Source organism: Gekko japonicus, unplaced genomic scaffold (assembly GCF_001447785.1).
Source record: "Gekko japonicus isolate JY-2015 unplaced genomic scaffold, Gekko_japonicus_V1.1 scaffold1200, whole genome shotgun sequence".
Lineage (NCBI taxonomy): Eukaryota > Metazoa > Chordata > Lepidosauria > Squamata > Gekkonidae > Gekko > Gekko japonicus.
Genome location: NW_015165274.1, coordinates 110,038 through 126,579, shown reverse-complemented (window position 1 = coordinate 126,579; position 16,542 = coordinate 110,038). Strand labels below are relative to the sequence as shown.

General features: G+C 48.0%; 1 protein-coding gene across 1 annotated transcript in view; it reads right to left on the bottom strand.

Annotated features, from left to right (window-relative positions):
- Positions 1-4,894: 4,894 nt before the first annotated feature.
- CATSPER4 (cation channel, sperm associated 4) overlaps positions 4,895-16,542 on the bottom strand; it is a 36,358-nt gene continuing 24,710 nt past the window's right edge. Inside the window, exons 7-14 of the mRNA XM_015410237.1 lie at positions 15,519-15,652; positions 13,315-13,328; positions 12,358-12,542; positions 10,055-10,266; positions 7,282-7,444; positions 7,010-7,090; positions 6,224-6,246; positions 4,895-4,940 (exon numbers count right to left, since the gene is read on the bottom strand). Coding sequence (XP_015265723.1) covers positions 4,895-4,940; positions 6,224-6,246; positions 7,010-7,090; positions 7,282-7,444; positions 10,055-10,266; positions 12,358-12,542; positions 13,315-13,328; positions 15,519-15,652 — 858 coding nt within the window. The remainder of the gene's footprint in view (positions 4,941-6,223; positions 6,247-7,009; positions 7,091-7,281; positions 7,445-10,054; positions 10,267-12,357; positions 12,543-13,314; positions 13,329-15,518; positions 15,653-16,542) is intronic.

Genomic DNA, 16,542 nt, shown 5'->3' with positions numbered 1-16,542 from the left:
GTTCAGTAGTGTGGCTGAGGCCAGGTGTGTGGCCAGCCACTGCCATTGCCAGGCAAGGCCAATTTGTGTAGGTAATGAGTGTCTGTTGGTTGCTACCAGGCCTGTGCAGAGCAAATCCTTCTTCGTCAGGGGACATGAAACGGAAGGATGACAGGACCTATTCTAGGGCTATTTCAGAAACTCAACACTTGGGAGACTCAGCAATATTGTTATGATTGCCTAGCATCTTCCAAAATGGCCACTGAGAGCTCAGGGGGCATTCTTTTCTTAAAGATACAGGTGTTATTATTTTGGGGGATTTTAATCCCTCAATGTATTTTTTTTTAAGATTTCAGATTTTTCTGCAAACCTGGGACTTTGTTCCAGTTTGTAGAAAATCCCTCCATCTGTCCCCAGCTCCATTTTGCATATTCACACTCTGGCATAGTTCAGAATTAATTATGAATTTATGAATATAAATGTGTATCAGAATATATGTAAGAGCTTTGCACAAGTGACACTAAAAGTGCCTTCTAGTCTTTCTAGCACAATTTGCTGTTGATTGTTGTAAAGGTGCAAGAGGGAGGAAAGGGAGCTAAAGTCTTGCTTCCGCTTTGCCAGCCAGAGATGTTCCTAAGGCTACCATTTAATTATGGACTGAGGCTGACTGTATCAACAGCCTGCATGGATTCTGCATCTGCGAGGCTGACTGTATCAACAGCCTGCATGTGGTTCAAGAGAAGCCTTTTATCAGAAGCATCTCATTGATTCTCCTCCATCTGGATGGCTAAAGTGATATGCACCTTTCAGGCCATATGGGAATGAATGGGGAGAGGGGAAGTTCAATTTGATTAGGGAACTAACACAGGAAAAGAGCTAAACCCCTCCTCCTCAGGGGACTGCACTCCTATCTGTACTGAAGGCCCTCTCCCCAAGGTTGCTCTTTGATGCTAGATTTTACACTAGGGGAATTTGAACTCGGATCACCAGCCAACTATACCCCCAAACCCTACTTTGCATGACTTTCTCTGTTTCCCTGCTCCTGGTATTACGTTATACTTACTACCTTCTCCAACTCACATCAGACACATCCCAACCACTCCTGCACCTCCCTCCACCACTTTATTTCCTGCCTCCCCACCCCCCATTTTACAGATTCCTTCCCTGGTTTCACACATGGCTGTGGTTCCTTCTATTGGGTGTGGGGGTGTGATTTCCCCATTATGCTCTTATTGCCATTGCAAATGCAGAGGCATTCGCAGTGGTGACAAACTTTCACACGGGGGTATTGCTCCCACCCTACACTTACTACCAATTTTTTAAAATGGTAAAAAGCACTCTGGCTAGTAAGAATCTTTTTTAAAAAAAATCAAAAGGCTCAACAGTGGAGGGGGGAATGGTGCCAGATGTGGGCAGGGAAGAGCAGAACTCCACACTGCCCCATCTCCAAACCTATTTTGGGTATGGTCTTTCAAGAAAGATTATACCAAAGCAGGCTGGAGAAAACCTGCAGTGGACCCCCCCCCCCCCCCCCCCCCAGCCACTGCAGTCTGGGAGGAGTGCAGAGCAAAACTTGCAGGTTGAAGCAAGTGCTTTGAAATTAATCAGGGGAAAGTGTTCATTGGGGCTTTTAAAAATGATAGAATTCTTGTCACCCAGTCAGAAGACATGTATAACCCATAGTGTGTGATTGCCACACTTGGCCCCTACATGCAGAGCACGTGGCGTTTCCTCCATGAAAATGACTTCTGCATAGGAAACAAGTACCATGTACAGCAGCCCTAACCAGGGTGCTTAGGACACATTGGGGATTATTTGCTGGAGGAAGTTTGACCTTATTTCCATTTGTATGTCAATGACAAATGGTGAGTTAGAACCAGTTTGCAGAATCATGAGACCGCAGAAGACAAAAGGGGAGATCTTCCAAATGCACAAAGTTTCTTGCACACAATTCAACATGTCATTATTATATTCGAAATCTCAAGCCAGCACAATTCTGAAAGTTGATGATCACTGATGCATCCAACTTTTCTGTCCTCCCTCCCTGCAAAGCACCATGTTTCTCATCCGGTCACAAAGTTCTCCAGACACTATTCATTTTTTAAAGACACACTAACTTTCCACCATTACCAAACTAGACAGAACCTAAATCTGGCAAAAGAGAAGGAACTAACATTTTCTCTGCTTGTGGAGCAATTTCAAGCAGGGTGGGAAGAGCTGGTGCCGTGGTGAAGCATCTCGTGACTCTGGGAAGAGAAGACAGTGAAACAGTCCCTCTGAGCATCCCACTGATATAATGCAGGCACACGGAAGACCAAGAACCTGCAATGACCGCTGAGAAAAGGTAAGATGCTTTCCTAGACTCCTTCCTGTTTGGCCACAACCAGGTCCTACATGGCCTGCCCGGACTCATCTCTAGCTGCCAGCCAACTGATGTATTGGAGATAATTTCTACTCCTCCCTTCATGGAAAAGTCCAGCACTTGGAGCCAAAATGTAGCCTCTCCCGGCCTCAGCAAGAACTTTCGCTGTGACTGTTGTCCCTGTCATTTCTATCAACGGGAGCTCCTTCCAGGAAAGATGCTTCAATAGCAGGGACATCTTTCCACAGGACAGTGAAATCTCTTCCTTTCCTAGATGAGAACAGTTTTCTCCCCCAGTCAGTATTTTTGGAGATGCAAATGCGTGGTTTCTGGGGGTGTCTTTCCATCTAGAACACTGTTCTACCCATGATGCCATCCTCACCGGGTCCCAGCAGAACCTGCTTCTCCTGGAACACCCAATCTGCCTTCGGTTTCGGGCATCCTGTGCTCAAATGCTGTTCTCATGATATGTAATCAATGTCCCTATGGTAGGGGTCTTTCTCTTCTCACTCTCCCGATTTCCCAGGACGGTGTTCAGTCTAAGAAAAAAATAATTGTTTGCTTCAGAAATACTGATCTGGCATAATTTCCCCAGTCAAATCCATCTGTAGTTTATTTATTTACTTAGATAATTCATCCAATCCTTTCCCATAACAAATGTGCTTAAATAAACACAATGAAGCCACCCAATCCCAATGAATCCTGCCCCCCAATTTTTTTAAAAAAGCAGCACCTAAAAATACCATAAAAGCAAGAGATAAGCAACACCTGAACTCAACCCAAATAAAAACCAAGAAAAAACCAAGTTTACAAAGAATGCATAGTTTTTCTCCCAATATCACTCCTACTGTTAAGAAAACTGGATCTCCCATGTGTAAATGTATTGGGCACCCTGACTGACAAAAGGGTTTGAGAGGGTCCCTGTCACTAGCGGGGTCCAGCTTCAAATTTCAAGGGAATTCTGAGAAATATGCCCTCCGGTATCCCTCCCCCCCAAGTATGCTGCCATATCCTCCTCTCCTCTTTCTCTGACATGTACACTTCCTCTTTGGAGTTGGTGCCAGCAGGATTATGAGGGACCAGAGAGAGTTGCTGATCTGCTCCCTGTAGGGATCCCAAGTCCCCCCGGGGGGCAGGGAAACCCTTGCCCCAGAGGCCCGTTTCCCGGCGCTGCCGAATCGGGCCCCGGGGGGAACTCTACCCCGACGTGTGCGTCACCTGGAAGTGACGCGGGCATGCCGGGCACGCTGGGGGTGGGGCCACGGCCATACAAGGGAAAACTATGGTTTTCCCTTGTATGGCCGTGGCCCCGCCCCCAGCGTGCCTGGCGTCCTCCCGTCACTTCCGGGTGACGTGCGCGCAGCGCGCGTGCACAAGACACCAGCCAGGAGTCCCCCGCTCCCGGCAAAGATACACTTGGCAACCCTAGCTCCCTGTATAGTAGGGGTGCATTTTCTCTGTTGCTATCTTGACTGATGTGGCAATGCTGGTTACGGCCATCACTTGCGTGGGCTTTTGAGCTCCTCTGGCTGACAACCACGTTTCAGGAGCTTGCTACCAGTCCATTGGTTTCGGTGATATTAAGCCAGAGGTCCCCAGCGTGGTGATCTTGGGCTCCATGGTGCCTGCCAACACCTTTCCTGGTGCCCACCAAGTGTCTCTAGAAAATGGGCGGGGCCAGGTGGGGCTTTTGTCCAGCAAGGCTTCTGACTGGCTATTGGAGATCTGAGTGGCAGCACAGATTTTTTAAAAAATGTTGCTTTGGCAGCTGCTGCCACCACAGCACAAGGATCTTCACTGTGTGACTGAAGGCAAGCTGCAGCAGCCATTTAATGGCTGGCTCCCCTCCTGTGGCAGGCGTTTTGTGGCTGTGCCCACCACACTAAGTCAGGATTTCAAAGGTGTCTACAGGCTCAAAGGTCGGAGACCCCTGTTATAAGCTGCTTTGAGTCTCCATGATTGGGGGAAAGTAGGATATAAAAATGTTAAATAAATACCTGTTCCCAGGTCTTCTCTGGGTTCCATCGTGCAAGCATGCTCTGAAAGTTCCTAGCTGAAACTCAGATCCTCAGGCACGTGGGGATGACTTGGACTGAGATCACAACGTGTGGGGAAAGGGGGCTTAAGCTCCTGTTTTCCCAACCTGAAACAGCCCCAAGGAGCCTTTATTTGCCCCACTGGCAAACTTGGGTATACTGATAGGCTGTATAGTGTCTATGTGGTCTAAAGCTCTCTCGTGTGCTGTGGTCCTGATCCCAATTCAGGCTCACATGCACCTGGGGATCTGACTTTCAACAGGAAATTCCCAGCAGACATGCACCTGGCAGGACCCAAGGAGGACCCAGCACAGACCTGGAAACAGCGAATCATGTAGTTAGGCCCCTAGCCCACTAGCAAAGGGTCTGTGTCCCAGCACCCAGAGCTTAAGCATCACCAGCATGTGCCACTCTTGACATAGGGCCCCAATCCCCCATCTAGATTGTGAGAACTCAGATGGGTTTTTAAGAAGAAGCAATCAGAGTGATGCGATCTTCAGCATATGCTTTGGGACTCTTACCGAGCCGTCATGCTTTTGACTCCAATCTTCAGGTACTTCCATCTACAGGGTGGAGAGACAGAGGAAAAATTGTCATGAGTGATGAAGAACAGGTTACTTTTCAAGTGATTCTTGAAAAGTACAGTAAGTTCAGGAGTGGGCCCCACTTTAAAAAGCCTGAAAACGGTTTGTCTTAGCATAAGGCAGATTTCTGTATCCCAGCCTCCTTAATGACACAGTGACCAAATTATAATTGTTCCTTTGATGGAAGACTGGCAGAACATGAAGTGGTTTTTCAATTAAACCTGAGTAATATTGTGATACCCAGGTTTCTGTTTCCAGCAGGAGAGAAGTAGCATGTAGCAGTTGCAGGCTTTGGGGGGACTCATGGCAAGATGCCAAGTGAGCCAAGTGGATGGTAGGTGTTAAGTCGGTTACTTAGCAAAGAGTCAGAGAGTGATTTCAGCAAAAGATCAGCTTTACTCAGCAACTCGTAACTCCAAACAGATCAACATGAATAGCCAGAACAACTTTAGCATTGAAGCTGTTCTGCTTTTAAACTTTCCTGGCTAATGTAGCCACGCCTACTATACAAATTCCAGCCAATAAGGTTATACAGATAAGGACCAATCACAAGTGTTCCCTCTCATGGTGATTGGTCGGCTCTTCCTGGGCTGCCAATTACAATTGAAGGATTAGGATCCTAGCCCAGGATGAAAGCTTCACATGGTGATTCAATGAGTGAGTTCACATACATACAGTGTCCGATTGAATACACCACAGTAGGCTATCCCAAGTGTGCTGCCACAGCATGTGTATATGCACACTCTCCCAGGAAGGAAGGAAGGAAGGGGGCCCTCCACCCCTTGGGAAATGTCTGTGTATGCAAGTGGTTAATGAACATGGCTTCTGTTCTTCTGTCATAGTCAAGAAGAAGAAGAGATTGGATTTATACCCTGCCCTTCACTACCCAAAGGAGTCTCAGAGCGGCTTACAAACTCCTCTCCCTTCCCCTCCCCACAACAGACACCCTGTGAGGTAGGTGGGGCTGAGAGAGCTCTGACAGAAACTGCTCTTTTTCAAGGACAGCTGTGCCAGAACTATCGTTTGCCCAAGGTCATCCAGCAGGGGCAAGTGGAGGAGTGGGGAATCAAACCCAGTTCTCCCAGATTAGAGTCCACGCACTTAACCACTACACCAAACTGGCAAAGTGGTGGGGCAGATGGGGGGGGGTACAGTCTGGTTGGTAGCAGGCCCTGGAGAGGCCTTGGCAGTAGGTTGACCCTTGATGCCAGCCCTATCGCCAGGGCACAAAAGAAGCAGCACATACCATACTATCTTGGTACAACAGATCTGCAATTTCTCCCGGCTAGAAGGTGAACAAACAAACAAAAGTATTAGAACATGTTGTTCAGAAGTTGTATCATTATCCCTTTCAGTCTCATGAGGGTCCGCAACCTATGTCTTGATTGGCATATGTGGCCCAGTACAGAACCATATGCAGATCTTTTAATAATAAGAGAATGTGGTCAAGACTTCGGTCATATAGACCCATAATAAATTGAATTGAATAATAAGAGAATGAAATCTCTAAGTAAAAATCTAGTGGAGAGATAGATGGGATGCTAGAAAACCAGGATGTGAAGGGAATGGCAGAGCTTCTTAGAGATGCTTTACGGGAAAGGGACATGACAGAGATGAACAGTTACCCAAAATCTGTGGCAAAAATGCACAGGTTTGTGCCAGTGCACTAAAAAAATAATAATTTTGCAGGTTACTTATGGTGAGGCTATTTCCTACTTCAAAGACTCACAACAACCAGTGTTTGGTCTGTGTATTATGAATTCACATGTCATGCTACACTGCATACTTTCAAGGTATGTAAATGACCTTTCTTACAATGGGCCTTTGTTGATCTCTCCCTCTGAATTTTGGTGTAGTTTCCTCTTTAATTAGAAAAGGTTGCTGACCCCTGGATGACACTGTTCTCCTGTGGTGTATGTGATCCCATGTCAAAATGAGGCCATGTGTTCTAAAGGTGGGCAAATGGGGACTGTATGACCACATGGACAAGCTGCAGTTTGCAAGGATCCAGGTGAGGACCAAGTTGGACAAGGCAGCATTCTACATACCATTAGCAACGACTGCCTCCGTGCTCTCATGGCTGCCGTTTTTATCGCTCCTCTCTGGTATTCTGTGTCGATCATATTTGACTGCCAAAGGAAGATGAAAGTGAGGATGGGCTAAGAATCCAGGAAGAATATGTGACTGCTTCCAGATGGGCGAAAGATAATGTGTGGCTGCTTGTTTGACCAGCTGCCGTGGACTGATACTGATTGACACCCACAAGGAAATGACCCCCTCCCACTACCCCTTTCCAAGATTCCAGGTGAAGCAGCCGTACCTTTTCTAGGTTTGTCAGTGTAGTGAGGACGTCCCCAGCCTTTCCTTGTATGACCTCATTGGCAAGCATGGTGTCCGAGATGCTGGCCCCGCGGATATTCCGTAGAACTATCTCTTGTTCCTGCTCGATATTGAACTTGATGGATCTCACCTCGTGGACTATTCTGTGAGGGTCAAAGCCAGGGAAGCTTGGAGACTTTTCCCAACAACGACTACTTCCATCAAAAGCTAATTTTCCCAGACCATGGGCAGAGCTCTGGCCCGTAGCTACAGTGGGGCTCTTGGGGGCTCCGCCCCCTCCCTTAAAGGGACAACCCCACAAGATTTCCCTCCCCTTTTGCCGGCAGAGTCTTCTCCCTGCTTGCTAGCAAGAAGACGACTCCACAGCCAGCAACGGAGGCCACACAGCTCCCCCACTGTTCCCCCGCAAGCCAGCTGAGCAGAGAGGGGGCTTAAACCCCCTCTCTGGAATCATGCTGCAGTTTAAAGTTTAAACCTCCTCTCTGCTTTGCTGGCAGGCCAAGGGGAAGAGAGGGGAGGCACAGGCTCTTGCCGGTGGTGGAGTCTTCTCCCTGCTTGCTGGCAGGAAGAGGACTCGACAGCTGGCAAAGGAGGTCACACAGCAGCCCCCTCTCTTCCCCCGCCAGCCAGCTGAGAAGAGAGGGGGGTTTTAAACTTTAAACCCCTTCTCTGGATTCACGCCACAGCTGCGGCATGATTTCTCCACTGGATACAAGCCCCCCTCTCTGCTCAGCTGGCTGGCAGGGAGAAGAGGGGGGGGGCAGCCACATGGCCTCCTTGTCCACCAAGTCTTCTTCCTTCTAGCAAGCAGGGAGAAGACTCCTCCCACTTTCCCCCTGCCTGCCAGCTGGCTCTCCACAATGGAGAAATCGTGCTGCCACTGCCGCACAACTCCAGAGAGAGGGTTTAAAGTTTAAAGCCCCTCTCTGCTCAGCTGGCTGGCGGGGGAACAGAGGGGGCAGCCACGTGGCTTTGTTGCCGGCCCCCAAGTCTTCTTGCTAGCAAGCAGGGAGAAGACTCGTCCGACTGGCAACCCTTCCCTCGCAGGGTTTAAATTTTAAAATTTAGATTATGCTCTCTGGCACCAGCAGCCCCCCCTGAACCCAGGAGCCCCCCAGGATAAAAAAAAGCCTGGCTACGGGTCTGGCAGAGCTTCAACATTTCCACACTGGGGGAGCTAAAATGAAATTGTTAAAGGAAAGCCTCTGCATTCAAGGTTTTATGTAGCAGCTGAGGTTGATCTCCTATGAATTCGTATGCTATTCATCTGTTTGTTCTTAAGGGGCCGCAAGACTATCTTCTGCTTTACTGGCACAGACTAATAGGACTACCCCTCTAGACTCTGCTTTGGAAAGGATTTCTTCTTCCATCTGAAATGATCCTTTACACGTTCTGATACTTCCAGGTTGGTGGCAACAATGTAAAACAGGAGTCCAAGGGCACCTTAGAGGGGCTAATCAGATTCATTCCAGCATAAACTTTTGTGGTTCAGAGCTCACTTCATCTGATGTATGAAATGTACACCCATGGTAGAAATACTGTTGCTCTTAGTACAAATATTTCTGCGAGGGATGCGCATTTCAGACATCTGGTGAAGTGAGTTTTAACTCATGAAAGTTTCTACTGCAATGAATTTTGCTAGTCTCTAAGGTGCCCCGGACTCCTGCTTTTATATTTTAGTGAGTCTGTATGGTACAAGAGGAGAAGCCCAGAGCAGGGCACACGTATAAAGCCACCTTCTACTGAGTCAGAACCTTGGTCTATTAAGGTCAGTATTGCCTACTCAGACTGGCAGTGGTCAGTGTTCCCTCTAAGCTGAGTTAGTGTGAGCTAGCTCACCATTTTTTAGCCTCCGGCTCACAAAGTTTTCTCTTTTCTCAGGAAGGACGGCTCCAGAGCAAACTAATTTATGCAGTAGTCAAATTGCTCGCTCACAACTTTAATGCCGGTAGCTCGCAAAGTAGAATTTTTGCTCACAAGACTCCACAGCTTAGAGGGAGCATTGGCAGTGGTTCTGCACGGTCTCAGGCCATGGGTGTTCCATATCACCTGTTACCTGATCCTGATAGCTGAAGACACTAGGAACTGAATCTGGGACCTTCTGCACAGAAAGCAGATGCTCAGCCGCTCAGCCACAGTCCCTCATTCCATACACTCCTGAGGAGACCACCAAAGACCTGCAGTCCTTAAGCTGGGGCAACCACTTCCACAGCTTCCCAAGGGCTACTGAAAGCTCTCTACATCTTCAGGGAAAGGCGGGGAACAGGAAATCCAGGCCAGAAGGGTCATGGTCATCGGCTCCTGAGGAGGCATCAATGGCCTGAGACATAAAAGGGCTTCCAGTAAAGATGTCACATGAGATCAAGCCCACATGGCATAGTGGTTTGAGTGTCAAACTAGGATCCAGGAGACCCAGATTCAAATCCTCACTCTGCCATGGAAGCCTGTTGGGTGACCTTGGGCCAGTCCCACACTCTCAGCCTAACCTACCTCACAGGTTTATTGTGAAGATAAAATGGAGGAGTGGAGTGGAATGTAAGTTGCTTTGACTCCCCATTGAGGAGAAAAGTGGGATATAAATACCTAACATATAAATAAACAAATTTTTTAAAATAGTCAGATATTCCTAAAAAGAGACCCATGTTCTCATCCAGAATCCCCATTTTTCTCTCTAGTTCTGTAGGTGGGATCGGGACAGATTTTGCATCTCCTAAATCAAAAGAAGATCAAGCAAGGATCTTGGCTTGACTTACTGACTGAGCTCATCCCGGATCTCCCGGTATTCCTTTAGGTTCTCATGGATCGCTTCCAGGACAACGCAGAGATCGTCACAGGTGGAATCGTTCAGGTTACCCAAATTACCGTAGCTAAGCAGATCCTGGCAATGGACCATGGCTGTGGCATGCATAACTTCTTTCATGTGCATCGGTGGCAGAGGCGGGAGGGCATCATCATCTGTGCCATCCTGCTCAAGGATGAAAAGAGTTAGACCCTTGTTTGTGGCCCTCTGCTAGTCCTGGACCCAGTTCATACACCACCTGCACTCTGTTTCCAGTTTTCTCTGCCTAAAATGGATAGTGGCTGTTCCCCAAAAGCTTCCATTTTGTGTCTAAACTGTGTGTTGTTGTTTTGTTTAGGGTTTTTTTCCCCCCCTGAAGCATCCATACAACATCGTTTCCTAACCACTCAAATTCTGTGTTTTCCCCTACTTTGCAGCAGCCCTCTGCAACTGCTCTCTTTTGGAAAAGAGAGCCGTTAAAGTGCTTCTGCATGCTCTGTGGCTAGGAAAGTGCTGATTTTTGCAGGTCCTGCTCAAATTAGTGCCATTTTGTTTGCCTCACTGTCCCAAGACACACATACAAACCCTGTGCATTACCAGAGGGCAAGCTTGGCTTGTAGGATGCTGATACGGCACTTGGAGAAAGCTGCCATTCAAATTAATTAGACTCCACTTTTCTCCCCAGTCAGGACCCATAATGGCTTACAACATCATTTCTCCTTCCTCCATGCTTTCATCATCACAACAACCCAGTGAGGAAGGTTAGGATGAGAGACAGAGTGACTGGTCCAAGGTCACCCAGCAAGCTTCCATGGCAGAGAAGGGATTTAAACCCGGGTCTCCCAGATCCTTGTCTGACACTCTCATCACTGGCCCATCTAGCTCTGTGCTACTCTGTAGCTCTTGTACATGTAACTGTCTCAACTACACAGGATCCTACCATTAGGACTTGTCCTCAACAGAGACTTGTCCTCAACAGGGCAAATAAGCACCTCTCTAAGGCCATTTCAGGTCAAGAAGGCAGCACTGGGGGGAGGTCTAGACCCTCCTCCATGCACTGTAGTCACGATCTGAAATGGGCCCATGTGAGCCTGGCAGCATCAAGCTCGCAGAATGCATCTGTGACTTAACCCATGAATGTACCAGAGAAAAATGTAAGACTCAGCAGTGAAGCTCGCTGGGTAACCTTGAGTCAAGCATGTGCTCTCCGCCTAACCTACCTCATGGGGCTGTAGAGAGGATAGGAAATGAGGAAAGGAGAACCCTGCAAGCCATCCTGAGCTCCTTAGAGAAACGGCAGAAGACAAATGATCTAGACCAATAGATAGACAGACAGACCTTATTCACTCAAATCAAATGCTAAGCTATACCCTTCTCACGTGACACAGTTGTCAGCTACCTGGCAAAGACCCACTTGATGGCAACAAACTTTGTTTGGTTTTGTCCTCCCTGTTTGTCTTTAGGTTTTTAATCGGATACATTCAAGCCACCAAACAATTTGCAATGGCTTAAAGATTACTGTTTTAAAAAAATATTTTAGTATTAAAATTATTTTTGAAATTAAAAGTAATTTTTTAAAAATTTAAATATTAAAATATTTTTGAATTGTTTGAAAACGTTACAGTGTTTCTGATATTGTGAGTCGTGGCACTGAAACAGGCTATTGATACATCACCCACAGCACCCTGATGTTGTTTTCATTGAATGCAAAGCCGCTACTTGGAGAGCAGGAGGAAAGCCTGTGGGAAGCAGGGGTTCCACTTTCTCTCCAGCAAACTGTCACAAGCATATTTGCATAGATGCAGGCGATGAAGATGAGGAAAGTAACCCCCTCCACTTTCCTTACCAGTCATTGTGTTGCTGTTCCCAAAATTCCCCCCCCCCCCCCGGTGCTGTTTTACAACTATTCTGTCTGCCCAAAACTGCACTCTCCCTACATCTGCTTTTTTCCTTACATGAGAAAAGATGCAGGATCACCCCTTATCTCCCACTTTGGCTTGAACAGTGAAAAAGATTGTGTGCTCCGACCTCCTTGCCGTTTAAAGAGCAGACAAAGGAATGGGAAGAAGGCTGTAAACTCAAATCCCCGCGCCTCTGGGTGCAGGAAATGACTGTTGATCAGCCAGTCACAGGAATGCTTTTGGATGTCTAACTAAAGACTTCAATTCCCAGGGGCAACTGCTCTTAAAGATATATGGCAGTTCTGCTTAACTACAGTTAAACGCTGGCTGGGGGCAGCACAGCTTCCTTTCCTAGCCCGTTTACATTAAGACTCACATCCAGCCCAGTATAGGCTGCTTCCGAACGGGCCAGAGACTGTGACTGCCGTTCCTCGTTGTAAGCAGCCACGGACTGCTCCAGGTTTGTCGTCACCACAGCCACAAGCAGATTCGCACAGATGAAGGCCCCACAGGTGATGAAGATGGAGAAGTAGAGCGCCCCCCCAATCCTCAGGGCCATGCCTTCATCACTGGAGAGGAAAGAGAAGTGGGTTTACAAGTGACACCACAGACCTTCTCCATTGTGCATCCTGTCCGGAGCATATCTTTAATCATCCATCCTCCAACGATATGCCTTTCAACCAGGGCAATAGGCCTTTCAACCAATAAATTTTAAAATTTACTGTCAGGGAACAAAAAGTGATGCAAAGATAAAGCATTCCTAAGAACATGAGAGCAGGCCTGCTGGATCAGACCAGTGGTCGACCTAGTCCAGTATGCTACATCCAGTTGCCCTGCAGGGCCAACTAAGAGGGCAATATTTTTATATATATATATTTTTTATCCTGCCCTACCCCTGCGGTGGCTCAAGTGGTTAAGACGCTGAACTGCGGGCTGTGGAAGGTCGGTAGTTCAGCAGTTCGAGACCCGAGTGTGCCGCATGATGGAGTGAGCTCCCGTCTCTAGTTCCAGCTCCTGCCAACCTAGCAGTTCGAAAGCAAGAAATTGCAAGTAGATAAATAGGTACCGCTTTGGTGGGAAGGTAACAGCGTTCCGAGCACCTTGGTGTTTAGTCATGCCGGCCACATGACCACGGAAACGTCTTTGGACAGCGTTGGCTCTTCGGCTTAGAAACGGAGATGAGCACCGCAACCCTAGAGTCGGATTCGACTGGCTTTCGAGCAAGGGAACCTTTACCTTTTTACCCCACAAGTGGGCTCAGGGCAGCTTACAACATGTCAGAAAAGAACAGTAGAACAATTCCATAAAACATTGTGACCGATTCTGCAAAAGCCGCGTTGTTCTGCCCTCAGTCTCCAGTTTCCCCTGGTTGTACTGCTCAATTTTGGCTGCATTTTGTCCCGCATCTCCCCCCTGATTTCCCCCGCGTCTTCTTGATCCTAAAATATAAGGATAAAGAAGACACGGGGGAAATCGGGGGGAGATGCGGGTCAAAATGCGTCTGTGCAGCAAATAGTGGGATATTGAACAGTAAAGGTAAAGGTTCCCTTGCTCGAAAGTCAGTCGAGTCCGACTCTAGGGTTGCGGTGCTCATCTCCGTTTCAAAGCCAAAGAGCCAGTGGTGTCCGAAGACGTTTCCGTGGTCATGTGGCCGGCATGACTAAACACCGAGGCGCATGGAACGCTGTTACCTTCCCACCGAAGTGGTACCTATTTATCTACTTGCAATTTCTTGCTTTCGAACGGCTAGGTTGGCAGGAGCTGGAACTAGAGATGGGAGCTCACTCCGTCATGCGGCACCCGGGTCTCGAACTGCTGAACTACTGACCTTCCACAGCCTGCAGTTCAGCATCTTAACCACTTGAGCCACTGCAGCTCCTTACTGAACAGTACAATCTGGGAAAACTGGAGACCAAGGGCAGAACAACTACTTTTGTGGAATTGGTCAGATTCATTAAAACACTGATTTCAATAATATTAAAATTAAATAACTAATTTACAGTACCTAATGGCAGCTTGGCAATTTATTAAATTCCACTTTTTACTTCACTCTTTTTGCTTTTTAATGAATAACCCTAATAGTATTAGAGGTCCTCAGTTCACCACTTGATCGCACATAGGTTTCTGAAGTATTTCTGCTTCAGATGTCAAGAAGGTGGTTAAACGCAACATAGGCTGCCACCTTTAAACCTGGGTCTCCATTCCAGATACTGACCACAACCAGATTAGAGCAATAACCAAGGTGTCGGGCAGAAAAACAAGTCCTGCCTCCTCCCAGTCCAGCGAATGACCACTTCATCCCACCATCAGAGCACTTTGTGTACTCCAGTTGCCAGTGGCAATGGGAGGGCGGCAGAAGGAGTCAACGGTTATTGCTGCTCTCGTCTTGCCAGAGACCAGTTTCTCCCCTCATAGTGCCTCCTAGCACTGACCGTTTCTAGACATGGAGGATCACTTCAGTCACTATAGCTAGTAGCCACTGATGGATATCTCCACCATGAATCTGCCTGATTCCCTTTTTGAAACCAGCTATGTCATCACTATGTCCTCTGGCAGTGAATTCCACAATATAATTATTCATTGAGTGACAAAGGCGGTCCTGAATCCATAACCAATCAACTTTACTGGATGCCATGCACATTATAATATTATGGGGGAAAGTAGAAAACATTATCTGTATCCATTTAACCAGGTGTAATTTCAGTTATAGTTTTCCCAGTTATAGTTTTGCAAAACTGAAGCCCCCGTCTCTTTAGCCTTTTCTCATAGGAAAGGCACTCCCAGCCTTTAATCATCTTGGCTGCCCTTGGCTGCAGTTTTTCTGGTTCTGCAATACCCTTTTTGAGATACAGCAACCAAAACTGTACATAGGCCCCGTTCACACGGAGCAGAAGCCACGCTAAATAGACGGAAGAGAGGCGGAGTTACCTGGCACGATCACACGGCAACATCTGGGGAGCGTAGAGCTCCCGTGGTTGAACTGTGGCGAACCGCCGATAAAACGGAGCAAAAAACTAGTACCTCGGAGGTACTAGTTTCCGGAAACTGCGGGGCAAGGGCGGGCGTCTGATCGCGTTTCCGGTGGCATCCGGCGCCCGTCCATGTCCCCTTGCGAAGACGGTTTTTTTTTTCCCAAGTCTCCGTGGTTGCGCACAAGCACCCAACGGAGCATGCGCATTCGTAGTGTACACAGAAAAAGGACACCAGGTTGCCGCGCCGCGCGCTTCTTCGTTGCGCGCAGGCGTGTGTTGTGATCGCCGCCTCTCCGTAACCACGGAAGCTCCACGGTTCCTCCACAGAACCTCCACGGAAGGTATGATCGCTTTACTGCGTGTTAGTTTGCCCTGGGGCAAACAGCCACGCTTCCCCCCCGCAGTTTCCTGCCCGTGTGACCGGGGCCATAGTTTAAATCACACATGAGAAAGATGAAAATAGTCCATAGCATCCCAACTGGTGACTGGATAGATGCACACACTCCTGTTTGGACTGTATTACTACTTGTTCATTTTGGCTAGAGATGGGAAGAGGCTTACTCACTCAAAGGCATCATAAATGTTAATCCACCCATCCTGTGTTATGCAGATGAAAAGTGTGTACAAGGCAGTTCCCAAATTCCCAAAATGCACTGGGATAAGACTTCCAAACAGCGTCACACCAAACACAGAGAAGACCTGCAAAAGAGATGAGAGGTGTGAAGCCCTGATTTATTTTACCTATGGTTAGTTTGTGAAACTGGGATTCAGTTCACAATCACTCAAATTTTTGTTTCAACCAAATTCTAGTTTCAGTTACATCAGTCTGTCACTTGGGAGGAGGTTGCCAGGGAACAAGCCAGGATCAAGCTCAGACATCTGCATCCATATATTGCATGAAACCAGAGTTAATGTAGTTAATAAATCAACTTCAGATACTTGTTTGACAGACCCCAACTTAACCACAGTTTGTGGAGTAGCCTGCACTCAGACATTATCAGCATTTGCTCCATACTGATGCTTGATTAGTCAAGGAACAAAGAAACTATAGGTGTGAGAACTGGGAAGGCAGAAGGGAAGGCAGATGATAACAGCAGGTGCGTGTGATGCACTTCTGTTGGGCCCACATATGTGAACACATAAAGGTGCCTTCTGGTGAATCAGGCAGACCTTGGTCTGTCAAGGTCTGTATTATCTATATATCTAATTCCCAACTTGCCCCCTCCGTGCGGATACTTAAATCAGCACGGAGGGGGCAGCTGGGGGAGGTTTGTGCACACGTGTGCACAAAAATAAAAAAAGTTAAAAAATAATTCGGGGGGATGTTAAAATCCCCCCGAAAGTGCAAGAGCGTCTCCTGTGCGTGCGCAGGAGACGCTCTGCGAACGCTGCCGCCGGGTGGGTAGGGGCGGGCAGCCGGGCGAGGAGGAGAGGACTCGCTGCCGCCGCTGCCACCTCCTCCCCGGAGCCGGCAGGCCAGGTAGGGAGGTAGGGCGGGCGGGGAGGAGAGGCCTCGCTGCCGCCACCGCCTCCTCCCCGGAGCCGGCAGGCCGGGTAGGGCGGGCGGGTGGGTAAGAGAGGCCTTGCTG